A 25,529-nucleotide genomic window follows, 5' to 3' on the forward strand; every position below is an offset into this window, starting at 1 on the left:
AGCTCCCTCAGCCTCTCCTCTAGGCTGCTGACCATCTCAACAGCCTTTTGCTGGCCACTCCCTCGTTTCCTCACATACCTCTGGAACTGGGGATGCAATCTGGAGTGACCTTCCCAGTGCCACGTAGGGTGAGACAGCAGCTTCCTTCTGTCAGCTAGGTACACTTAGTATTCTCCAGCATGCAGCTCATCTTATCCACAGGGAGAGAGTGCTGCTGACTCATACTGCGCCTGGTGTCCACTGTACACTCCAGCTCCTTCCAGCCTGGACCAATACAAGGGGTTATTCTACCCCACATGCAGAATCTGCAGTTATTGAACAACTTCTAGTTCCTGTTGGCCCAGTTCTCAACTTTATGAAAGTCTGCTATTCAGAAAGTCTGCTATACTGAAACTCTGCTATTCATCATGCCAGCCAATCCCACGTATTTATCATAACAAAGATATCTCTGATAAACACCGAGGTCATTTACCTGGAGCTCTCCAGATCACAGACAGTAAACTTCTACCCTAGCAGGGCTCCAAAGTTCGTTAGCACTCCAAGTTTTTGCTTTTATAACTATAAAAGCAAGAGAAGCTTTTGAAATAGTTTGACCAAGAGAGCCTTACTCTGAGTATGTAGTTGCACTGTAGCAATATATAAACTCCGCTGCAATAAAGTGAAAGAGTTTAATAATGTGTTCAGCCTGTAAGATGAATACTGTTGTTCATATCTGTTAAAAGCATACTGCAACTAACCACAAAATTAACCCTAAAACTTGCTCCTTTATTGTAGCTCAGTGCTTGGAATATCTCAACTCTAACCTGCTTTTATTCTCTACGCAGCGAGTGTTTCTCTGGGACCTGGACGAGACCATCATAATCTTCCATTCACTTCTCACAGGGTCTTACGCTCAAAAATATGGCAAGGTAATATTGTCTTTTCTGTGGAAGAAAAACCGTATCTGTCATGCAGAATTAAATGTTAATCTTTGGAAAAGGAATAAAAAATGACATTTTGTTTTAAATGTATAAGGTGATACTTTTAACTTGTTGGCAGTTTGGGGCGGGGAAAGAACACTAAATTTGGCTTTATACAGGGCTAGGATATGGACATCACAAACACTGCCCTTCTAACAATACAAGTCTTAAAACGTCAAACTTTTTTTATCATCATTGGGAATTACTGAGGTCATAGCACATAGTGAAAGGAAGTATTTTTTCTCCTTCAAAATATATTGAAGATTTTTGAATGTTTTGTTTGTGTTGCCTCTGAAAATGCAGCAGTCCCTGCTATGCCGTACTGAAGTGTTCTGTTACATTTTGGGTCAATGTGTTACCAGAATGTGGATTTTTTTTTTTTTTTTAATCGAGTTGTTTAAAATATTAGGGAAATTGTAGTTCACGCCACTGAATGCAGATGGAATTACATCAGGCATGATATGCAGCAGAAACTCTGCGCAATGTAACTGATGAAAGATTTATGACAACTTCTGCCTGTAACCACAGTGAATTTACATTTTCTCTTTTTGTTTTGCCAGGATCCAACTCTAGTGATTGGCTCAGGTCTGTCAATGGAGGAGATGATTTTTGAAGTAGCTGATACTCACTTGTTTTTCAATGACTTGGAGGTACATGGCAAATGTTTTCGAAAGGCAAAACTCCACGTTACCTAGTTAGAATTACACTGCACCGTTTGTGAGGGCCATTGTGCTTTAGAGCCACTTAATGCTGAAACATAACAGTCTGCCAAAACTGAAGTGGTTCTAAGCACAACCAAATCAAAGAGGGGTACTCTTTTATCTGAGACAGGCATTCTGCAGACTTCTCGTGTCATGAGCTTTCTTTGCTCTCTGATGGGTTTCTACTTGAACCTGTATAAATAAAAAGAGTGATGTCTGCTTTGTCTGATATTTGCATTCTGGACTGGTAAGCACTTCGCTTTCACTGATCCTGTTTTGAAATGGAGACCAGAGATGTGGGGAAAAAGGTGACCTTGAGAATGTCAGTTCTCAGGGCCTTTGACTAAGCCAAAGACAGAATACAACTTGTGCATCTCAGCCAGTGTCTCAGTAGGTTACATTGGCTGTGTAACAACTATGAAGGACACGCTTCCATAGACAAGCGTGCTGCACACATGGAGGTCCCACAGCACCCTCCATTTTTCTTTCCTGCAAGCTATCTCTGCTGCTCTCCCGTTCCCATCCTGCCTCAAGGACTTCTGATCAGCTCCCATCCTCTTTCATGTGCAGTATTCTTTGCCAAATTAAATACATCTCACTGTTCTGCACCACTTCACAGAAGCTGAATATAAATCTTTACTTTAATCATGTCAATGCCCTATGCTGTGCTATGATATATTATCAGATAGTAATGGACACAGTAATGCGACCTATACAGGAAGGTATCAAGTTATGCCAGAATCTGGAATTAAATGGTTGGAAATAGCAAATTTCCTGACTCATGTCTTCTTTAATATGAGTCCACAAATATGGACTCATGAACCTAATTTACAGGACTAGTTTAAAGCTTAGGAAGGCTGAATACGAACAGTGAACAATTAATTGTAGGTGCATCACTGATGCACATTGGGGGAAAACAAGATGTTTTTGTTGATCCAAATAGAAACTTAAATGAAGTTTCCGTTTGTGGCTGTGACTACTTGCAGCTGTGAACTTTGCAAAGGTGGTAATGACAGTTACCTCCCTGCCCCAGAAAAAAACCCCAAACACCAAATGCAGTCTCTTGTGCTGGAAAGGTAGTCATTGATATGTTAACTATGAGATCAACAACAACACTTACTGCTGTAGGTGTTGCTTAGTAGCAGCAGTGGGAAGTTCATGAAATGGGGAAAATTCACTTCTTGTCCTAGGGTATTTGCAGTTTATCTCTGGGTTAAATCAGCTGTGCTAAGCACCAGAGTCTTGGCAGTGCCGCCACGCTGGTGTTTCACTCCAGGGTTCATGCTGTGGTTCTCTGGTAACGGAATTGACCATTGTGTTGATGAAATGGAATATCGGCACTTGACCAGACAACGTGGTTTGGGGGTATTTTTGGTTTTGTTTGGTTTGTTTTTGTGAAATGGCAAAAGGGTTTCATATGACAAGTGAGCTGTGAGTCCAACCTCTTTAGTGAGTGTCGAAGCTCCTTTTTTGCAGACAACTCAAAATGTCATAGAAACATGCTTTTTTCAGACTTTTGTGGTACTTCAAATCCCAGTCTTGGCAAGGACCTGCAGGTGCTGAGAAGTAAAACCTAGTCCTGGAAGACAAAGCTAATGGAAGCTGTGTATAGGTTTGTGGAGGCAGTATGGCAGGGCTTGTTGCTGTTGGGAAATGTGAGGGGATTGTTTTATATCACACTTTCTTTAATCTGCAAATTTCAGTATGTTTCTGGATTACAACAGTGTGACTTTATTTTTATTTTTTTCTTAAACAGGAGTGTGACCAGGTACACATAGAAGATGTGGCATCTGATGACAATGGCCAGGATTTAAGGTGGTGTACTGATGAATGCATGAAAAGTATAGCTGATGTAATCTGTTTTTTGTGGGGACTTCAAACCCAAATGGGGTTAAGGGATGGAGGTCAGCATTGCACAGGAGATGAAACTTGGCAAACGGTGTTTGTTTGCTGGGTGGTATTTCTTTGAAGACCTACAAAACATTAAGACTTTCAGAACTATAATGTGAATTATATTGTCCACTGTTGAATGTTGCCTGTGTGCTCAATGACATGTGATGAATGGAGAACCAACACTCCAAACTTGATGATCTTGACCTTTGAAAGTCTCCCTGTGGTTTGCATCCCTCTGTGAGCTGGTTGTGCACACTATCAGGTGGGGTGAGGGTAAGTTTTCTGCTGCGTTAATGAGCTGAACTGGCTCATGGAAAGGTCTGAGAAGTGCCTGTCTGTCAGGGAGAAAGAAATATGGGGAAAGTGGTGAAGCAGGACCTGCTTCCCGCAGTCATGAGCTGGTAAAGCAGCTCATCTGCTCGTGGAGCTGCAGCTGTGATGTAAAGAGACAGATGTTATGTTTGGAAGGTACTATGCTGGGGTTTATCGCTGCAGGATTAGAAAGGGGTTAGTGGGAAGGATGCTCTGGATCGCAGAAGAGTGAGCAGTCAGAGAGCAAAAGAAGGTTTTGTAGTAGAGGGTGTGAAAGAAGAGTTGAATTTCAGTACAGCAGTTCAGAACCGGCAGCAAATGTAGTTGGATACCAGAGTACGTTGCCCGTGGAAGTCAGTCTCCGCTGTCGGGGTGCAGTGGTGGTTGTGCAGAGTTCCTCTCCGAGGTGCTTTTCTGGCTGCTGTCAGAGCTGAAGTCTGCAGCCCCGCCAGAAAAGCTCTAGTGATTCTGCTGCTGTGGCACACGTAACAGATCTGCTTTTCTGAAATAGCAACTACAATTTCTCCACGGATGGCTTCAGTGGCTCAGGAAGTAACGCAAATCACAGCTCATCAGTTGGTGTCCAGGGTGGAGTGGACTGGATGAGAAAACTGGCCTTCCGCTACCGCAGGGTACGAGAGATCTACGACAAGTACAAAACTAACGTTGGAGGTGAGTGTTCACCTGCACCAGTATCTGAGCACTAAACAGAGTTTGTGGTGCCAGACTCCATCCTTCCTCAGAGCTTGTGCTTTCCTGAACGTTTGGACATGGAAAGTAACCATTCTCCTAGTGCTAAATGGGGTCAAATCTCCATGGAATCTAAGAGGGTACATCTTCCAAAACTGAACAGCATGCCAGTGCAGTCTGTGAATTATCATGTAGATAGGGATGGTCAGTCAATCCTGAATCTAAGAGAAAATTTTGGTGCAGTGTCCCTTTGCAATTTTGTATGAAAGGCTGCCTGTCACTCTGCTTAGAACGGGCCTAAATGACTTGCATATCATGCTGCTTAGGAGGTCTTTTCACTCGTGTCTTCACAAAATCTGTCTTTCATCATGCCATTGTCAAGAAATACAGCGTTAACCCTTTTGGCTGTTGTGCTCGTAGTCTGACATGACATCTCTACCATCTGTTCACAAAGTCACTTAAAATCTTCTAGTTTTGCTTCCCTTCCAATGCCAAAGTAGTAATAATGACGCAGACCACAGATACCAAATGTAGATAAACTTTCTGTTTAGTCTGAATCCTGGCATTGATGTCCCTGGGGAATGGGTGCTGCTGGAGCAGCTCACCTGGCAGGGTGACTTGGCCTGGTGGGTTGTGGGTTTGGGTACCCTTTGCCTATGCAAAAAAAACTTGATAGAACGTTTTCTTGGACATATTTCCTGAAAACCAGGTGTTCAAAACTGTAACTTGCAGCCTTAAAAATCTATCAGTGTAAGTCTGCATTTCAGTATGCTGCGATTACCTTATTTCTGGTAGGGATCAGACCATTATTCCATATTTTGCACGTGGGAAACCTGGATGCAAAGTTTTTCAGGACCTGTCTAAAGCCACATGGTAAAGCAGTTGTTGGTGCAGCCCACAATGGGTCCCTCCGTGGCCTCATTGTCAGAGGACTGGTGTGCTTCAGGGCTGGAGTGACGTGGGGGATTTGTACGTTATGGCTGGAAATTGGGTGGAGAGAGGTTCAGACTGGAGGTGCTCCTTTCTTGTTATGTTTACTGACGGGAGCAGGTTTGAGTGTACGGGCTCCATTTCTGGCTGCTTTTAATTCAAAACTGGATGCTTTGAGAAAATGATATCTAAAAGGGATAAAAAACATGGGGATAAAAAAACAGGGGATTAAAAAAGACATCTAAAAGAGATTAAAGTGGAAAGGGTCCTTGGGAAGTAGGAAGTCAGAGGGGGTGACTGCAGGAGTTCCTTCCCCTGCTGTCTGTGGCCTCGGACAACACCTACTGCTGTGAGTGCTTTGTACAAGACAAATGCATTTTGTTGCATGTATCCTGAGAAATGGTTTGAAATAATCGGAGAAAAGGATCTACCCAATTCCCCACAGTCAGAGTCACAGATGGGGGTCTGGGCTCATCCGTGTCACTGGAAGCTGATTTCTCCTGTTGCCTCGAGACAGGCTCAGCTTTCAGATGCCTTCAGTACCATGTTATTTATTGCAGAACAGACAGCTGTTAAATTGAGTGATGGTGCGCTCTGCGTGAGACTTGCCAACTCAGCTGGGAAAACTTGTGTTGCTTGCCTTCCAGGCCTTCTTAGCCCGCAGAAGAGGGAAGCTCTGCAGCGACTAAGGACTGATATAGAAGTGCTAACAGATTCCTGGCTGGAAACTGCATTAAAGTCCCTGCTACTCATACAGTCCCGGTATGGAAACTGGAAATGTGTATATTGCTTTCTCAGCCCTTTCGCTCACTTAGATTTGCATGCAGTGCTGTGTTGCAGCAGTGTCCATATGTAATACTACTGCTGTTTGTCACAGGTACTGGGAAGCAAAGTGAATGAGTGCAGGAACTCCACTCATGAGCACCCTTTGGGATTTTTCTGCTGCAACATCTGTTGTTAGGAAGGTCCCCATAATAGGACTGTGCTTACAAAGTTGCTTTTCTGCCAGAGAATTTCTGTTTAAAACAAAAAGCAAACAAACAAAAACCACAAATCAAAATCTTGGCCTAAAAAGCCTCTTGAAAGCAGGACAACAAAGCACATGGCACTTTGGAAAGCTGAGCAAGCTGCCCAGAGTAGCCCTCGGCACCACTGGCCATAGATGGGCTTTTACAAGTGTTTTTCTTCTTTTAGAAAAAACTGTGTGAACATCCTGATCACAACCACCCAACTGGTGCCAGCTCTTGCCAAAGTTCTCCTCTATGGATTGGGCGAGGTGTTTCCCATCGAAAATATTTACAGTGCTACAAAAATAGGTAAGGAGTTGTGCTGAGTACCTGGCACTGAGGCGTCTGCTGTGGACTAGCTGAGATTTTTACACAGAAAATACAATTTCTGCAGCTGAGCAGCCCCCGTGGCTGCTGTGGTCCAGCTGGCCATGTAGTAGTGGTGGCTTCTGGCCTCACGAGCTGAACTGGGTGTTATCCCCTTCCCAGTAAGACAAGAACATGTTTCTGTACTGGGAAGAAGGGACCCGTTCAGGCTTCTGTTACTCTCTGCCTACGCTCATTATAGTGGGATTGTCTTTTGGCAGGTAAAGAGAGCTGTTTTGAGAGGATCGTGTCACGATTTGGAAAGAAAGTCACCTATGTGGTAATTGGAGATGGGCGTGATGAAGAGGTTGCAGCTAAGCAGGTGGGTTTCTGACTCTGCAGAGGTGGGATGCGGGTCGATGCAAAGGGAAGTTACTGCAGCAGTCTTTTCTGCAGGGACTATTTTTCCAGGGCTGAACTCTTCAGGCCCAGGCAGCCAGGGGGAAACTTTACCTTTGAAGCAAGAGATCTTTCACTACGTTAAGATGGGGAGTTTTCTGGCTCTTGGGGGTTTAAAGTTTCTGTTCTGCTGTTGTTTAGGATTGCGTATAACATTGTCCCTGTAAAACAGTATCTTGATGTTGCATGTCTTGATCATAGCATGCAGCTATCAGTTAGGATGATGCAGTTTCTCAGAAGCACAGAGGGAGTCTGGACTCAGTTGCCAGCAGCCAGATCAATACGCAGCATCTACCGTTAGTCTGAATTGCAAACAAGGAGCAAACAGTTTGATTGATTTGGACAGGCCTGAATAGGTTGTTCAGTCATGCTAATTAAAGGCAGCGAAGTGCACAGACTACTGTCAGGACATCGTCTCTGCAGGCTTCACGCTGTCTGCCAGGTGGCAGAGTTGTCACCTACGCAGGTTCCCTGGGAGCCCTGGCAGGGCTTTCCTGGGTGAAGCAGCAGCTCACAGCTGAGCGCTGAGGTTTCCGTCATGAGCAGGCAAAGCAGCTGATAGTCGGTGCCGGTGCCCATCATAAACAGATGTGCAGATAAGATAGGCTTCAGATACCGATGTGTATGTGGCTGAGGTCCTTCCTGAATATGGTATGCTCAGACAGTGCTGTCACAAACGCCGTATTGCACAACCCTGCAGGTGTACCTTGACAGCTCCCACCTAGCTGTAAAATCACTCCGATAAACCTGACTTGGTCATCTCTCTGTTACAGCACAACATGCCTTTCTGGAGGATCACAAATCACGCAGACCTCGTGTCCCTTCACCAAGCCCTCGAGTTAGACTTCCTGTAAGAAGTTGGAGCAGAGGCATGACTGCAGCTCCCGCAAGCCCTCTCCATCAGTGGGGAGGCAGAAATCTCCTACATTTGGGGACTCACTTTTCAGCTTGATGAAGAAAACACACCTAATGCAAACTGTACAGTAGAACATGACACCAGGTCATTTCCTCAGGAGTGCAGGCCCTGCCAAGTACAAAGGTGTCCTATAAAGAAGCACTAGACTCAGCAGAGCTAGAGCTTGTCTGAAGAAGAGACTTACAGAAGCCAGCTGAATTCCTCTAGCAGGTAGTCTCCAGAGGGAGCGGGTGATACAACAACAGAAGTATTTGTAAGAGCCTTTTCCTTTCTATTCAGCTTAGTTGTAGAACCCAAGTAAACACAAAACCTTATTTTTATAGAAAAATATTGATGGCAGAGCTGAACCTCCCTTGTTTCGCAAAGCTGAAGAGAGCTATGTTTTTTTTCATAGGAAATATTAATGAAAATGTCAAAAATACCTCTATTGCTGTGAAATGTGTCCTCTCTCCTTCCCTGGGTGTTCAAAGCAGTTAATTTATTACAATGTCCTTATGTTATTTCCTCAACGTGGGATTACTGGAAAATAGAAAGATAAGGGAATGTTTCTGGGATATGTGGCTCCTTGTAGAGGAAGGTGTTGGTGTTCTGAGTTGATCCCGGTGGCTTCTAGTCAATGTGTGCACAAGCCCTGTTAACAAGCAGGAGATCATTGGATTCCAGCTATCCATGACCCAGACCGCAGATCCCACAGATTTTCCCTGTAAAGGAAAACAAAACTGCCTATGAACATGAGATACAGCACAACACTATTGCAGACTGCTCAGATGTGAACAGAGTCCTCATCTGGACTAGGAATAATTTGAGAGAACTAAATCCTCGTGAATGTTACAAAGAAGGATATGGTTATTAACTTCACCTCTGCTTTCCTGACTCCATTTGTGAGAGTAAGTTCCTTTTAGTAGAATCAGATTCAATTTTCTTGTATTCTTCTTTGCATTAGCCTAACTACATAGTTAGAAACAAAACCCTTGTTAAGAGGGACTTAATTTTCTAAGACACTGTGACGTGGCAGCCTGGAGCACACTGGCCTTGGGAACGATGGTTATGCTGATTTTTCTGCTACCATCTCAGAAAAAAAGGCTGGAGTCAGTGACCTGCAGTAGCACTGGCCAGAAATAGCCAGCTGGAGACTGAGGGCTGGCACAGGGCGCTGGTTTTGTGCCAGGTCAGGCTGTGTTCAGTGGTATCTGCCTCCTCCCTGTACCCCGAAGGCACCAAATCAGCAGGTGCCTGGAGTTTCTGGACAGAGGACAGATGTCTGCTGCACCCCACCGCACACCTCTGCTGCTCCTGCTGAGCCAAACACCGTGGCTGCACCCAAACCCCTCCAGATCTCTGGTCTCCAGCCCAGCATCATCCGTCTGGGACCCATGGGGGACTGGTCTGAAAGCATGTCACTTCAGGGAGGACGCTGACCCACTTGGGCTGTGCCCACAGAAGCAGGTGATGTGTTTGCTGCATTCTTTTCATGGCATTAATCACTGAGGAATAATTTCCATCAGTGCTGGGGGAGTTGCTGGGCCAGCTCAGCACACTCTCTGCTGCGCCCTGGGAGCGTCTGTTCCTGGACCAGCTCTGGTCACCGCTGTGGAGAAGGTGTCTAGAGCAAGGGGTTTGGCTCCCCAGAGCTAAGGGACTGGACACAGAGGTCTCTGTTTCACATGTTCCTAGCTCCAGTTTTGCCTTTTTTTTTTTTTTTTTTTTAAATTAAAATCAGAGGAGATTCTCCAAGGTGGTCACAGGAGTCAGGAGTGGTCTGCTTTCCGTCCAGCTCCTTGCTAGGTGTTGGCCTTGTGCTCAGATCTCAGGTGGATGCTCTGGGTCTGCATATTTCCCCAGGAACTCTCTGCTTCAGGAGCATGCCATCCGTGTACAAGCTGCTGCCTGCGAGCACCGTGGCCTCTCGTCCCATTAGAAAAATCTGAGGAGTTAATTTCTGCTGTGGGTGTTACTGAACAGCTCTGCGGAGGGGATGTCCTTTGGCTGCACTGAGAGCTGCCGCTCTGCTCGCAGCTGCTGGCCCAGCAGAGCCCCCGGAGCAAGCTGGGGACGTGCTGTGTAGTGCTCAGCAGCAGGGTTTGAAGAGAAGCAGGAGCAGGAGCCCACGGGGGATGTTCTCCCATCCGCCGCGTGCACAAGATGGAGAGCTCAGATGTGTTACCGGGTGTTCCCACGCAGCTGGGGCAGCCCGTGTAGGTGTGTGCTGGTGTTTCACAGCAGCGTAGGCCCCGTGCAGAGCAGGGAGAGATGCTACAGGGCTACAGCTCCATTACTGCTGGGTCCATAAAGAGTCCGGTTCATCTGGGGTCCCTGTGAAGTGTCATGACTGTGTCAGCCAGAACGGATCTGGTGGGAAGTGAGCCATGACAAGAAGCAGCCCCATTGCTCCCAGGGTCTGAAATGTTACCAGAAGATCAGGACTTATTTGCAGTCACTGAAGAGTCTGTGCTGGATCCTAAACACCTCTCTGCGGGTCCCCAGCCCATCCAAAGGTCTCCTGTAAGCGGGACTGGGAGATGTCCCAGCCTGTGAAACAGCCTGTTCGGAGCACGTCTCGTACTCTGGCTGGCTGAACTTTGGGATTAAAACCTGTGCCTTAACCTCCCACCATCCAGCGTGGCTGAGCGGCCCCTTTGCTTCACTAACGTCCAAAGCAGCTTGCAGGAGAGCCGTGCTGGCCTGCGCTGGGAGGTGGGATGTGTTTTGCCCAGGCACTCGCAGCGAGTGCTGGACCCAAGGTACCAAGCAGCCTGGCAGCTGGCTGGCTTTGCTTTGTGTTTGTTTACTTTAAAATGTTTTAAGGAAATTTTAAGATGTTGGCAAAATTTTAGCTGTGTGGAACTCTTGCAGCCAGTGACATTTCATACTGATATTTATACAATGTTTCCTTGAATGTATGTAAAGTACTTTTATAATAGGAGGTTGATGGTACATTTCTGTGTTTATGTTTAATAAAGGTTGACCTGGCTATTTTATTTTTTCCTCTGCTGGCTGAATTTAAGACTTTTCCTGTCTTTCGTGTGGCAGGAACAGCATCTCTATCCAAGCATTGATTTATCCAAGCATTCTGTCTCTGTGCTCTCCCGTTACCCCTGACCTGGCTGTAGCTGAACTGGTGACAAACCCGAATGCCTGAATGCCAGCCAGCCTGCTGGCCCGGGGTGCTGCCGCCAAGCCCACCTGGGTGCTGCCACCCTCCCCTCCAGCTTCACCGCAGCCGCGGAGGCTTTAAAAAACGACCTGATCCACTAATACTTGCTGCCTCCAAGAGCCCTGGGGGAGATGTCCGTGCTGGCACTCACGGAAAGCAGCAGGACCCCCGGAGCCCACAGCAGCCCTTGCTGCGCTACCGACCCCTCGGCAGGAGGAGAGGGGTGAGCCCCGGGCCCTGCTGGCTGCGGAGCCTTTGCCCGTTCATGGTCTGTGTAATGGGAACTGTCCTATGAACTGGAAAAAAAAAAAATAAAGTCTTTATTTTCTATAGTCACTGCTTCAGCCTATTCTCTGACACCCCTGCAGTCAGTCCCTGTCCCCTGTGATGGCCTGGGCTGGGCTCAGTGGCACGGACGGCGTTCAGGGCAATGGTGCCGCAGGTCACAGCGCAGCTGCTGGCACCAGCTGCCGCCAGAGGCCCTGCTGCCCTGGGGTGTCCTGTGGGAGCCAGCGGTGGAGGTACCGGCTCCTTGGCTCCGCTGTGGTGCCCAAGGGAGGCACACCGTGCTTGGAGAGTCCCGCACAAACCTTCCCTTCCCTTTTTCTTTTGCACAAGGCCAACAAACAGCCCTCCTCCCAACCTCTGCTGTGGTGCCACTGTCCTTGGCCTTGGGTTTAACTTGTTTCAGGAACAGCCATGAAATGAGCATTTTGGCTACTCCTCCAGCTGCATCCTGCTGCCTCCCCCTGCCCTGGTACGGGAGGGTCCCCTCCTGGGACAGGGTCTTGCCAGGAGGGTGGGTGACGGAGGCGAGGGGAAGGGACCAAGGGCTGATGCTGTGGGCAGCCAGGATGTGCCACGGCTGCTGGCTGGGCAACAGCAAAAAGAGCCAGGGGCCGTTTTGGGGCCTGCTCGGGTTTTGGCACTGAGCTGGGCCTGGGAAGCAAGCGGCAGGAGGCGGCACAGCCCCACGCTGACCACATCAACAGCCACCTATGGCTGAGAAACCAGTCACGGCCAGCTCCAGCCTGGTCACAGCATCGGGAGCACCACCCAGGGTGTGGGGAGCACTGCCTGGGTGTGGTGGCGGGAATGCCAGCAAAGGGACCAGGAGGTGCCCGTAATAAGCTGGAAGCGCTGAGCCACGCTGCGGCCGTACACCAGGACACAGCCACTGCCCCCCCAGGAGGACGGGGTCCCATAGTGCTACGGCACCCTGCCAGCCCCCACCCCACAAACAGCACTTGCTGCTCGAAGGAGAAAAGCGCCGGTCTGGGGCAGCAGCAGAGGGGTGACCTGCCCAGCCCAGGCCCCAGAGCCCAGCTTCAAGCACGAAGCTTCAGCTCTGCCGCTCTCTCAGCCCACAGCAGGAAGGGAAAGACAGGAGGGGACCTGGCAAAGGTGGCAAAGGGCAGAACCAACATTTCTGTCCACGGAGAATCCACCTTGGAATGTGCTTCCCTGTTTCTGAAGGGGCAAAGCACTGCCATAAGGCAGGGGGACAGCCCCCACATGCCCTGACCCTGCACCATCCCACAACACCCTCCCTAGGGTGCGGGCACCCCACCACCTCTGCCCACCTGGGGCAACTGCTCTCGCAGCGCAGGGGAGTCCCTGCCTCCTTCCCCGTCCCTCTCTGAACGTGGCGATAATGGGCGATCTTTGACCTTAACAGCAAAGCAGGAGGAGGAGGAAAATCCTGGCTAGAAACAGAAAAATCAGACAGCCGCTGCCAAGGAGGGAATGAGCTCTCCCCCCCACCAGCACCCACCTCCCTGAGCAGCAACGGCAGCAGCAGGCACAGGAGAGGCACAGACAGAGAGAACAAACCCTTGCTCTTTTTTTTTTTGTAAAAAGCTAATAATAAATAACAAGAGAAGCTGACACAGCAGTGCAGCCACAACGTGCTGGACCCCCCACGAACACCGTGGCTCTCCCTGAGGCCGAAGCCATGGGAGCTGTGCTGTGTGCTGTGGAACTCACCGGGTACTTGTACATCACCCCTGGTTTCTGGCAGGCCCCTCCAGCTGCCCAAAACAACAGCCTGGGGGGGGGCAGAACCCAGAGGAGGACTAACAAATCTATCTCCCCGGCAAGTCACTTTGGAGGAGCCAGCCTCAGACAGCAGACTCGGCAGCAGCAGCCCCATTCAGGAAGTGCTGCCCCACCGGCCGGGAGACGGGGAACTGGGCCTCGGCCAGCCATCGCATCCGCCTGTTCACGAGGTCTGGCACCGAGAGCGAGCGGAACTCCAGCCCGTCGGTCCTCCGTTGGCATCCACCTCGTCGTTGCCACCCTCTTGCTGTGCCCGCACGTTGGGGTGCAGGCACTTGTAGTAGGTGACTCTCAGCACCAGCCCCAGCAGGTAGCAGGGCAGAGCAGTGGAAACCACCGGGACAAGGTACGAGTGCTCGTCAGAGGGGGACCGGCACCAGAGCCAGGACAGGACCAGCAGCGTGCTGTCCACCAGGATGAAGCCGTGATAGATGATGCTGCGGTACAGCGTCCTCCCCTGCGCCACGTTGAACCAGCTGAAGTAGAGGATCACTGCCACCATGGCCCGGTACAGCTGCTCGGGGCCGGGTGACTCCATGAAGTCCGTGCCCTGCAGGCTGACCCAGAGGAACATCGCCAGCCACACGAGCGGGAAGTGGACAGCCACGCCGTAGGGCCAGAGCAGGGCAAAGAGGGCGACCGCGAGGATGCGGGGGCAGATGAGGAATAGGTTCCACAGGAAGTAGACGATGGAGGAGCCCAGGCTCAGCTCGTACTTGTCCTGCAAGAAGGAGCGCAGGGACTGGTGGTAGTCCAGTAGAGACCAGGTCACACACAGGAACGCAGTGCAGATCCCCAGTCCTGCAAACACAGTGGTGGAGATGCTGAGGGCAGACTGAGGGGGGCCCAGCCTGGCTCAAACCTCCCCCTGCCCGGCATTGCTAAAAGGAGCTTCCCACCAGCTTGCAAAGCAGCTGCTGCAGAGGGTCAGAACCTCAGCACCTGCATCTCTTCCCCGGCCTTCCACCCTCCCTGAGGAGGAGGCTGGTGCTCGGCCTTGCCCAGGAGATGGGGAAGAAGCAACGGGACCGAGCGGCTCTCCAGAGCCCGTCTCCCAGACAGGGAAGCCCCCAGCCCACACGGGCAGGAGATGAGTGCTGGCTCCACCCAACCAACACATGGTTGGGCTCCCCGTTTCACTGCAGTGACACTTGCTCCCCACCCCAGGACGGGCACCGAAGCACCTCCTCAGCAGCCTGCGCTCCACCCTCCGCCCACATCCACAACGGCATCTCCCCGCTCCCCAGCGGGCTCCTGATTTCTCTCCTGACCCTCAGCCTCTCCTGAGGCATGTAGGGGAATGACGACAGAGGTCCCCCAGCTTCAACCCTCCCACCCCAAGCCCAGCACAGTTCATGGGGGCACGCGAGCGCAGGACAGGGGTCCACCCTCCTGTGTGTCACGCCAAGGGAAGGAGCGATGTGGGAGAAGAATGACACCTCAAGCAAGGGCAGTGTCCTGCTGGGTCCCGCAGCCCCGCACAGCCCATCTGATCTGTCCCACCCAAGCCTGCTCTGACCTCAGGCCTGCACCCCCGCAGCCCCAGACCCCTCACCCTGGGAGGGCTCTGCCTTGTTTGTCCGCAGGATAATGTAGAGGAGCAGGGTGAGCTGCGGGGTGTTCTCCAGGAAGGTCTCAAAGAGGCGCAGCATGCTGATGTCATGGGAGAGGAAGGCCATGCGGCTCTGCTCCTCCTCCTCCTCTGCCTTCGCCCAGCACACCTTCCAGCCCACCTTCAGAGCATGGAGGCACCTGTGTGGAGACCCGGCCAGTGGTGAGGGGCTGCTGGGTGGCAAAGCAGCACGTCCCTTGGTCCTCACGCTGCCCTGGCAGGACGACTTAAAACACTCTGATTTGTGCTCAAACCACTGCCTGCCCCTTCCCAAGCCAAGCATTGCAGCGTCCACACGAGGCCCAGCCGCCGTGTGAAGTTCAAGCACGAAGCCGAGCATCGCCCTCGGCGGAAGCAGCCAGATTTTCTCCTTCCCCCAGGAGAGGAGGCACGGCACAGCCATGCCGCTTCCCCGAACAGCCAGGAGAACCAAGGCTGAGACAAGGTTTTGGGGCGTTCACCGCGTCCGCAGGCTCCGACACCCAGCCCTGCTCGGTTTGGCAGGAGGCCTCCGGCAGTGGCGACAGCACCAGGTGACGGAGGAAAGCCAGTGCTTTGGGATGTGGGTGGGAAACTTCAGCTGGAGGGATGCGGGTGGCTCCAACCTGGAGAGCCCCTCGGACATCCCGGCACCCGGGGATGTCCGAGGGGCTCCCCGGGCAGAGCGGTAGATGCAGGGCATCGGGCCCCTGTCCCCCCACAGGAGCAGGGTGAGGGGGAGCCTGGGAGGGCAGGGGGAGACGCTGGGGCGGACTGGAGGGGCGGATGGGGGGGGGGCCTGATGCCGGGGGGGGATGCCCGGAGGATGCCTGGGGGGCGGGGGGAGAGGCACCAGAGGGATGCCCGGGGGAAGGGAGGGAAGGGATGCCGGGTGGGATGCCTTGGTGGGGGGGTACCGTACCTGAAGAGGAAGCCGAGCTGGAGAAGGTGGAGAGCGGCGAGCAGCCACGGGGGCACGCCGGGGCGCAGGGCGGGCGGGTCGGAGCGGAGCCAGAGCCAGCTGCAGGCCTGGGTGGCGACCGAGGCGGCGGCCAGCAGCGCCAGCGCCAGCGCGGCCCAGCCGGGCTGCCCGTCCCGCGCGTACCCCGCCGCCACCCACCCGTCGGCGCACACGTCCAGCGCCGCCGCCGCCGCCCCCGCCGCCGCCAGCGCCAGCTGCAGCGGCCCGAACCGCGGCGGGGCGGCCCGCCGCGCCATCGGCCGCGCCCGCACCCAGGCGCCCGCTTCCCGGCCCCGCCCCGCGGCAGGCCCCGCCCCCGCAGCAGGCCCCGCCCGCTTCCCGGCCCCGCCCCGCAGCAGGCCCCGCCCCTGCCGGGCGGTGCAGCACGCCCCGCCGGCCGCCCCTCTCCCCTGCACCCCCGGGGTCACACCCGTCACCCCCCCCCCGGGTCGCCCCAGCTCCGCCACCCGCCGCTGTCGCAGCCGCACGCTGCTGTAGCCCCTTCCCGGGAAGCAGCCCCCCCCCCCGCCCCCGGCTGCCGCCCCACGGGGGCTCCCAGCACGGCTCACGCAGCCGTTTTGCTCCCCCTCGTGAGACAAATCACAGCCTCGAGAGCCGTATCAGCGCTCGCCGGCACTATTTTTTCCATAACCGTTTCAATCGTTCGCGCCACACCGCGGCTGCCTGACGGGGTGCTGTCGCGGGCACCGCCCGCGCGTGCAGCCGCTGGCACAGCCGTCCCCGCCGCACCAAGACCGGCGCCGCTCGACTCGAGTGTCCCCCCCGTCGCCCCCCCCGCACGCCCACCTCAGGAGCCTGCTTCAAAACAAACCAGGGGATCGGCAGGAACCAACGGAGGCGGTTTGGGAACTGTCAGCTTTGTGACCCTGCTGCAAACAGGCAGATTTCGGGACACAGCACAACCCAGAACCACCGACTGGCTCCCGCCGTTCCCTTTCAGAGCCGTGTCTGCTCCAGGGAGCTCTGGTGCCACGGAGCCAGAGGGGACAGCGGTGGGGGAAGGCGGAGGGCCCAGCCGCGGGCGGGCAGCCCTGCAGGCCCAGGAGCCGGAGGGGAGGCCTTCCCAGAGGGGGCCCCCGCCATTACCAGACTCTCGCACCGAACCGGCTGCGCCCCGGCACAGCCCGCGACAGCAGCCGTCGGGCACCCGCAGCATCGCTCCGGCACACGCTCCGAAGTGGTACAGGGGGCAAATACCAACCACGGCTGCGAGGCCCCCACGCCGCAGGCAGCTATTCCTCCTGCGCCCTCACTCCTCTTCCGACAGGACGCATCCATTCCGCCGCGGCTGCCCTGAGGGGCACGCCACCACGTTCGCACGCCCAGCCCATGCTGCTGCGCTCGCAGGCTTCGTCCTCGCCCCCACAGCCCTTTCTGCTCTTGGACCCTGCCTGCACTTTCTGGCGGAACGGTCTGTGGGCAGCGCGTGGACGAGCTGCAGGAGCTGCAGAAGCCACCGGGGCCGGCACCCATCCAGGGCGTGCTAGGCTGCGTGTCCTGAGCACGACACCCCACTGCCTTGCGAGCTCCCGCTCTGCCACGTCAGACCCCTGGGAGAGCCCAGAGCTGCCTTTTACAGACAACGCAAGTATTCCCTCCGTGTCTCGTTCACCCAGACCTAAAGGGTCCAACAGCATCACTTCGTGTGGGTTCCCTTGAGGTTCTCGGAGAAGCTAGCAAAGCCCAAGGCTGGTAAATCACCAAATCGTTCCGTGTTTCTTAATGGTGGAGCGGTCAAGGTCAGCTTGCGATGCCCAACTGAAGGAAGAAACTAAATGGATGCGAGTTAAGAGAGCACAGAAGGGAAGAGCTGCCTATGCTCAGCAACTGGGGGGTGGGGGGGGGAGGGATTTTTTTTTTAAAGAGTCATAATAATCAAGCTTCTTACCCTGGAGCCTAATCTTGGGCACAGACACGTGAAAATCATGGCCCAAACTTGCTGAAATTCATACACTGTCAAAGGAAGAACTAATCCCACCTGGCTTTGCTCGTAAGCCAAAGGCAAGGCGGCTGCTGTACAAGGCCACCAAAACAAGACCTGCTGGGTCGCCAGATGTGTGGTCTTTCCAGAAGAGAAGCATGCGCCAGCATGAGGAACCCACCTGGCAGCAGACTCCTCGGGAACACGTGGCAGCTCACAGCTCTCATCCATGGGAACTTAAAGTCCACAGGGAGGCCTGGTCTTTACCTGATTTGTGAGACTACCTCAGAAGTCACAGCAGAAGGGAGACAGACCCCCTGATGCAAGTCAGTCTGGCACAAAGAGACTTTGTATTGGGAAAGGGCAGTGATTGCTACATCAAGCTTTTCTAGAAGATTTCAAATCAACATCATAGAGCTTTTAGTAAAAGCCGCTGATTTTGTCTTGATTTCCGACTAAGTTCTCAATTCCAAAAGCATTCACAATTGCTGATTCATGTGCGTCGTGAACTTGGGCTCTCTTCATTTTCTCTTGCTCTCAGTCATTACAGCGCTTGCCGGGGACTGAGAAGTCCTAAGAGCAAGCAGAAAAATAAAAGCCAAACACTGATGACAGCAGAGGCAGAGCTGCTGGTTTTAACACACTCATTGTATTTTGTAAAATCAACTTCCCTGATGGCACAAACATGATCAACGCGGCAGGCCTCCTCGCACGGGGTGAGGTCGTATCTGACAGAGTTAAACTCGTAGTACTGCTGCAGATAGCGCGGATCCTTTGATATCCTCTCCAGCACCGTTTGCATGGAGCGCGCAGAGCCATCAGGGACTTGGAAGGCTTCTGTCAGCCTATACTCTTCCTCCCATGTTGGGAACTCTTCCTCCCATGTTGAGGCCATCATGTTGGCATGAGTTAGGTTCAAGTAGTAAGTCACCATATCCTGCAGGGAGAGAAAACCAGAACGAGGACAAATCAGGAAAGGATCGGCCCTCGAGTGAAAAGTCTGGCTAGGATGCGATCAGCCCCTTCTCCCGGCTGCTGGTGTGCTGCTCCACAGCCACGTGTATTCACCGCAGGCAGCACATCTCCCTGCCCGGGGGTCAGCGGCCTCCCAGCAGGCACTTTCTACTGAGACGTGAACCTGGGGACAGACGCCTCAGGTGAGAGCCTCCAGAACTCACCACAAAAGCATCCTGTTTCATAAGGGATGAAGAGATGGCTTTTCTCTGCTTGACTTTTATCTCCAAACATCAGGAAATTTGAGCCTGGCCTGCTTCAAAATCACTCTGTTATTTACTATCAACACTGTCCACTGGCAGAAGCAAGGGTTCAAGTAGTGTTACTTACTGAGTGAAGTTATTTTCTTAACTGTGAACAAACTAAAGAATAAAGTTTTTCACAACTTGTTCTCAGTCTCTTGCCCTTTTTTTCTCTGCTTCACTAGCTCCCTAGCCTTCCACAGCGTATTTTAGCATTAATTTCTCATGCTATAAACATGTAAACAGAGCATCTACAGAGCTGCTTTATCCATTGCAAAGAAAGGCACAAACACCCCATCCTCTATCTCTTTGCAAATAAGAGACAGAGGAAACAGATCCGTCTGCCCCTACAATTCACCTAAATTCAGATCCATTACAAATGAATCAATTTAGCAAGCAGGGGGACCCAAATAATTTTCTAGATGGTTAAAAGTTTTTGGAGGGGGTTTGACAAGTCTGTTAGTCCTCAAAGAGAAGTTCTGCAATCCACGTTACCTGGGTAGTAAAGCAAGTGTCAAAGGCAACTAGCTAAAGACATGAAGAACGCAACAAAACCTGTCCTGCGCTGCCCTGGAGAACTCATCCCAGCAGAAGGCCTGGGCCAGCTGACTGCGGTTGCCTTGCCTTTACTCACTGATGCTCTTACTAAATCTTTGTGCTAGACATGAGGCTGAAATATCTTGGTTGAGGTCCTCTCCTACAGAGCCGCCTGGCTCCTGTAGTCCTGCCTGTTAAAACTGCATGGAGGAATTAAAGTACTCTTCTAGAACTGCGGTGTGCAGCACATGGGGATCCCTACCAACACTTGAAGGGTGTCTGGGTCATAGTCGATCACCCGAATCCCAGGGTTGTTGGCTCCATTGTTCACTCCAGGTAATGTTGTTTTCCAGGGAGTCACTCCAGGGGCCAGGAACATGACATTGATTGGAGAACCTTAACAGAAAGGCAAAACAACCCATGAATGGGAGACTTTGGCTTGTATCACACCCTGTCCACGCTGCAGTGAGCACCCCGGGAACCGATCACACTGCAAACAGCAGCTTTGTCACCAGCCCTAGTTACAACAGCGCACGCATAAAGATCAGCACATTGAACGGCATCAGGGATTGAACATGGGACCGCTGCAGCTGAGAACAGGCTTTCCACTGCTGTCGAAGACTCCTGCAGTGAGGGTGCACAAGAGAACCACACTCGGCAAAGGAGCACTACCCATAACCCCAGTGCAAAGATTCGTAACTGCTCCCTTACGTCTCAGTCAATGTCCAAAGCCCATCAACAGGGAGCTGGCAAGAAGTTGCAAGGCATTGAGGGGAAACAACAAAATTTGAGGGTAAACAGGAAGGAGGGCTGGAGCTACAGGCTGGGGGTGGAGATCAGAACCACTGTTGTCTCTTGTTGACCAAAGCATTTCACAAGCCTTTTCTAGCTTCTCAGCTGCATTCAGCAGCCACTGAAAACTCTCATTGACAGTGATTTTCTGGGAGTTAGCAGAGCCATCACGCAAATGCTTGGGTGGCCAGAACCAGTACCTGTATCACTGTAAAACATCCGAAAGCTGTCTGTGTGATGGTGCCCAAAAAACTGGGCAGCAATCACTCTGTGGTGCTTCTGCACGATTTTCAAGTATCGTTCATTAAAGCCACTCCGGAACCAGGGCTTGCCTCGTTTCTTCTCGAAGAAGCCAGGAGGGACGTGCCCCACGATGTAGACCTACAAAAGCAAGAGTTGCGCTGAATGCAAAGCCCACGCTTCCCACAGAGCACTGGCTTGCTGTGACTGCACAGAGGGGAGAGCAGGAGCGCGAAGAGCTTCCAGGCTGGGAGAAGCCCTCTACAAAGTTCGTTTATTCATTTCTTTTAATACCATTTCATCTGCTTTAGAGGCATTGGTCAGTGTTTCTTCCAGCCACTGGAACTGCCCTCCAGGATCTTCCTCACCAGCTGTCTCGTTATTCTGGTCATAGTACAGATTGGTATTGAGGACAACCATTCGCCCCCTTGTCCTCTGGCTGGGAAGCTTCTCACTGTAGAAAGCTCCTGAAAAACACAACCAACAGGGAAAGAGCTGGAGGTCTGGTCGCGCTGGTTGCTGTGACCCCAGATCGCTTTGTTTCCACCCCTCTCAGCTCTCCTTGGCAATAGCCACAGCAGAGTCACCGTCTGGACAAGGCGCCAGCAGCGCTCTGACCACTCAGGATGGGGATTTGGAGCGACTCTCCCCCCTGCGTGCCTCTTGCCGTGCTTGTGCCTCTCGAGGTGAAGGGAGGCCCTGCACGGGGACAGTGCGCAGCACCAGGAGCTGGGCAGCTCTAGAGAGCCACAGTGCTGCCTGTGCCAGCAGCTTTCTTAAAAGATCTTTTTTCTTCCGCTGAAGCTCACCACTCTGCATTCTCTGTAGGGACACTTTCCAGTAACTCGAGGAAAGCAGGAGAGACTAAAGCATAAAGAAATTACTTTTCTTGCAAGCAGGAGAACTCAGTGCCAGAAATCAGCATTAAATTGGACTCTTCCTCTGCAAATACTCTATAAATACTGTTGTTCTGAGCATAGAAGCAGGGAAAACCATTTGTGGTATTCTCCTAACCACCCCCATCTCCCCAGAATGCTGCCAACATGAGCCAGTGGTGCCATACCTGCTCTGAAAAGAGAAGTGGAAGCATCATTCAGCCAGGGACGCCACAGTTCAGCTGTTCGGTTGTAGATCCTGTGCTCCTTCCCTGGAAACTGATTCTTGGGGTGGAAGTCATGATTGCCCATCGCTGCGTAGACTTTAGTATCTAGGGACAGAGAAAAGGAGGCACAGAGGAATCCATGCTTGCTTCAGAGTTCCTCAGCACCAAAGCTCCTGAGGCACTGACAGACTTGGAAAGAACAGCGTGGCTTGAGAGCTTTGCAAAAGCAAATCATCCACACCACGGCCATGTGGTTGCATCGACTGGGGGTACAACACTGCAAAGACCAGCCCTCCTTGGGACAAGCCACCCCAGAGCCGCGGCTTTACAGATGAATCAGTGAGCTTTCACCATCAATAACGCTCCTTCCCCCACAGTTGACATGGATGAAGTGTGAGGAAATCTTGCAGCCTTTTCTGTCTTAATGACTAATTACAGAAATGTTTATTTTCCTCTCTTGTGAGTGAGTTGGCCTGAAACAATGAGTGCGCATCAGACGCCTCAATTCAGACACGCCTCATGCCATAGAGCAACTAGGAAGAGGACAAACAAGTCCCAATGATCACAGCCCTTCCGTGCCTTTCCCCTTCCCAATTCTGTCATTTCTCCACCCTGGTAAGCTCTTCCCATGAGACTCTGTGCCCCTCTCCCCTTCTCATCCCCTTGTCCTGGTTTCGGCTGGGACAGAGTGAACTTTCTCTTTAGTAGCTGGTACAGTGCTGTGTTTTGGATTTAGTGTGAGAATAATGTTGATAACACTCTGAGGTTTTAGTTGTTGCCAAGGAGCGCTTATCTTAAGCCAAGGAGTTTTCAGTTTCGCATGCTCTGCCAGCAAGCAGGTGTGCAAGAAGCTGGGAGGGAGCATGGCCGGGGCAGCTGACCCCAACTAGCCAAAGGGCTATTCCATACCATGGAACGTCATGGCCAGTATAGAAAGAGGAGGGAGTTGGCCGGGAGGGGCGGATTGCAGCTCAGGAACTAACTGGGCATCGGTCAGCGGGTGGTGAGCAATTGCATTGTGCATCACTTTTTTTTTCTCCCCCCCCGCTTCCTTTTTTTGTTATATTCCTTTTCATTACTATTATTATTATTATATTTCATTATTACTATTGTTAGTATTATATTTTACTTTAGTTATTAAACTGTTCTTACCTCAACCCACGAGTTTTACTTTTTTTCTTTTTTCCTTTCCTCCTCCTCACCCCACTGGGAGGGGGGAGGGGGAAATGGCTGCGTGGTGCTTAGTTGCTGACTGGGGTTAAACCACGACACCCTCAAATCCTACCTGGAAATGTCTCTTTTATCAGAGAAGTCAGATTTTCTATTATGTGCAGAACCTTTTCTTCTCCAAGCTTCTCATTGGGGACGTGAGGAGTATCATCTCTAGAAAAATAAAAGCAGCAGAGTCACTGTCTGTGACTAACAGGGCATATGCTTCAAGTGGTAAGCAAGGCAGAGAAACTTGCTTACTTCTCTTTGTGCCTCCTAGAAAACAAAGCTGAAGCTTTTGGGGGCAGGAACCAGCGCTATGTTGACTGGCCAAGGCACTGAAGGAGTTTCAAGAAATTGCTCAAAGTGAAAAAGGGCTCCGCTTTATTCTACCTTGAAAAACCTGTACACAAGCATATGAAGTGGAGGCTCACTCTGCCTCAGTGCATTTAATAGACACTAAAGCTGACTGGAAATATTGCAAGGAAGAGCATTTTTGCAATCTCAGGTCAACATCTGATCGGCAATAGTGAAGCAAAGCTGCTTGCGCAGCTGTTTGAACAGCAGGATAACAGCTCTCATTAAAATGAAACAAAGGAATGCCTCCAGTAAGGCAGTGATCATTGAGGTCTGCCTCCAAAAGTGCGGCAGACACGCACTTCTATGTTTTCACTAATATGCTTATGGCATTTGTTGACGATGCTGGGCTGTCAACAAGCCCATCGAAGAGGAAGATCAAAATGCAAAATGATGTCAAAGAACTGGGGGAAAGAGTTTGAAGGAAAAAGAAAAATCAACATAAAGTCATAAGGACCAATAACTACTTCTAAGTAGGAACAATCATCCGCAGAGAGAGAAAATGAAAACGTGGGGTCAGGCAACAGCACTGCAAATTAGGACAGGAGGTTACAGCAGATTACAGGTTGATGTTACACTGTTAGAAGAAAAGCAAACGTTACAAGAGGACATACAGACTTACAATAATCACGCAAAATAAAGCTTTTACTGTCTGTAAGTGCTATTGAGGCCTCCTGTGGAATAGGGTACCCACTTCTGGAGACCATACTAGCAGAACACATGCTCCATTTGCGGAGGCTTTTCATACTTCTAAAGCAAAACAGCCCCTTTTTGAGACAAGTCTCCCAGGTGCCTCTTTACAGTTTGAAGAAATGCTGCAGGTTTGTTTTGCAATGCTCTCCTCCCATTGCCTCTAACAGGCAGGACTCGGTGCACCAACAGAAAGAGCCAGTCCCATTCCCCGAGCGTTTCGGGTGCTCAGAGTTTGTGTGAAGTCAGACAGGGCTGGCAACAATTAAAAAGAAAAGGAAGGACGGTGAATTGTGAGCCTTTCCTTACCTTACTGTTTCTCACTGCTGGGGCTTGGTGGGAGCCTCTTGCTGGTGTCAGGAGGCCTCGTTGCGGTTATGCTCTCCCCCAAGCCTCCATTTTGCATTATAAGGCACATCCTCACCCCGCTTCTCCAAAACGGTTACCACGTAAAGAGCCCTGGACCCCCAAAAGCCCCTTACGCCCCGGCCCTCCGGCTGCCCCTTCTCCCATCCAAACCCTGGCAACCCTCAGAGCAGGCAGGATCGCGCCACAGCCCGAGGGCAACGCGTGACCCCAGAGCCCCCACTGCCAATTCCTGGAGTATCTGGTGTTTCTCCTCTCGGAGAAGCAGCTCTCTAAGGAGGCAGACACCGTCCCTCAGCCCCCAGGACTGCCGCGGGAGGACGGAGAAGGTGAGCTGAGGAGAGCCCCGTCAGCGAGCGCGTTCAGAGCCCGGCCGACCGCCGCTGCTGGGGGGCGGCCGGGCGGCGGATCCCCTCCCGGCGGGACCCCGGCCCGGCGCGGCCCCCGGCCCATCCTCACCCGGTCCAGAGGACGAAGTCCGGCCGCGGCAGGCGGCTCCTCATGGCGCGGACTGCGGAGGCGAGCAGGCGCCAGGGCGCGTCGCAGAGGTAGCTGCCCCAGGGCCCGGCGGCGGGCACGGCGCGGGAGCCGCCCGAGGGCACACCTGCCCGGCACCCGCCGCCGCGTCGTAGTCGGGGTCCCAGTGGAGGTCGGTGACGTGCCAGAAGCGCCCTGCCGCCGCCGGGAGACGCCGGGGCTCAGCGGGGCGGGGGGCGCGGAGCTGCCGCCGGGCACCGCTCGGGGCCCCCCGCCCGGCCGGGGAGCGGGGCGCGCTGCCTGCCCTTACCTGACAGGGCCGCGGCCAGCGGGCAGAGCAGGAGGAGCGCGGCGGGCTGCATGTCGGCCAGCGGCTCGGCTCGGCTCGGCTCGGCTGGGCTGGCTGCCGTGCCGTGCCGTGCCGCATTCTGCCTGCCCTGCCCTGTCCTGCCGCGCCGCCTCCCGCACCTGAGCGGGACCGGGCAGCGCCCGCAGTCAAGATGGCGCCGGCCGCTTCCCCGCGGCCTCCCCCTATTGGAAGGAGCCGGAAGACGGAGGGTCGCGATTGGCTGTCGGCCGGCGGAGCGGCGCCCACGGATTGGGAAGGAGCCGGCGACGCGAGGA

At 52.5% G+C, this 25,529-nt stretch overlaps 3 protein-coding genes across 5 annotated transcripts in view; 1 reads left to right on the forward strand and 2 right to left on the reverse strand.

The window, feature by feature from the left end:
- EYA3 (EYA transcriptional coactivator and phosphatase 3) overlaps window positions 1–11,622 on the forward strand; it is a 61,101-nt gene extending 49,479 nt beyond the window's left edge. For all 3 annotated transcript variants that reach the window (XM_050909738.1, XM_050909737.1, XM_050909739.1), the window contains 8 exons: window positions 825–908; window positions 1,520–1,609; window positions 3,417–3,475; window positions 4,377–4,537; window positions 6,133–6,247; window positions 6,680–6,801; window positions 7,080–7,180; window positions 8,031–11,622. In XM_050909738.1, the coding sequence (XP_050765695.1) occupies window positions 825–908; window positions 1,520–1,609; window positions 3,417–3,475; window positions 4,377–4,537; window positions 6,133–6,247; window positions 6,680–6,801; window positions 7,080–7,180; window positions 8,031–8,111 (813 nt within the window). In that variant the 3' untranslated portion in view covers window positions 8,112–11,622. The remainder of the gene's footprint in view (window positions 1–824; window positions 909–1,519; window positions 1,610–3,416; window positions 3,476–4,376; window positions 4,538–6,132; window positions 6,248–6,679; window positions 6,802–7,079; window positions 7,181–8,030) is intronic.
- A 1,500-nt stretch (window positions 11,623–13,122) lies between these two features.
- Window positions 13,123–16,194, reverse strand: XKR8 (XK related 8). The gene is given in 4 exon segments (XM_050909960.1): window positions 13,123–13,593; window positions 13,596–14,186; window positions 14,941–15,137; window positions 15,899–16,194. Coding segments are annotated over 4 exon segments (1,230 nt in total). The 3' UTR covers window positions 13,123–13,447.
- A 2,016-nt stretch (window positions 16,195–18,210) lies between these two features.
- SMPDL3B (sphingomyelin phosphodiesterase acid like 3B) lies at window positions 18,211–25,273 on the reverse strand. The gene is given in 9 exon segments (XM_050909870.1): window positions 18,211–18,816; window positions 19,935–20,068; window positions 20,665–20,845; window positions 20,999–21,171; window positions 21,768–21,911; window positions 23,092–23,189; window positions 24,888–25,023; window positions 25,026–25,100; window positions 25,216–25,273. Coding segments are annotated over 9 exon segments (1,386 nt in total). The 5' UTR covers window positions 25,268–25,273; the 3' UTR covers window positions 18,211–18,423.
- Window positions 25,274–25,529: the final 256 nt, after the last annotated feature.

This window comes from Gymnogyps californianus, chromosome 22 (assembly GCF_018139145.2).
Source record: "Gymnogyps californianus isolate 813 chromosome 22, ASM1813914v2, whole genome shotgun sequence".
NCBI classification, from domain to species: Eukaryota; Metazoa; Chordata; class Aves; order Accipitriformes; family Cathartidae; genus Gymnogyps; species Gymnogyps californianus.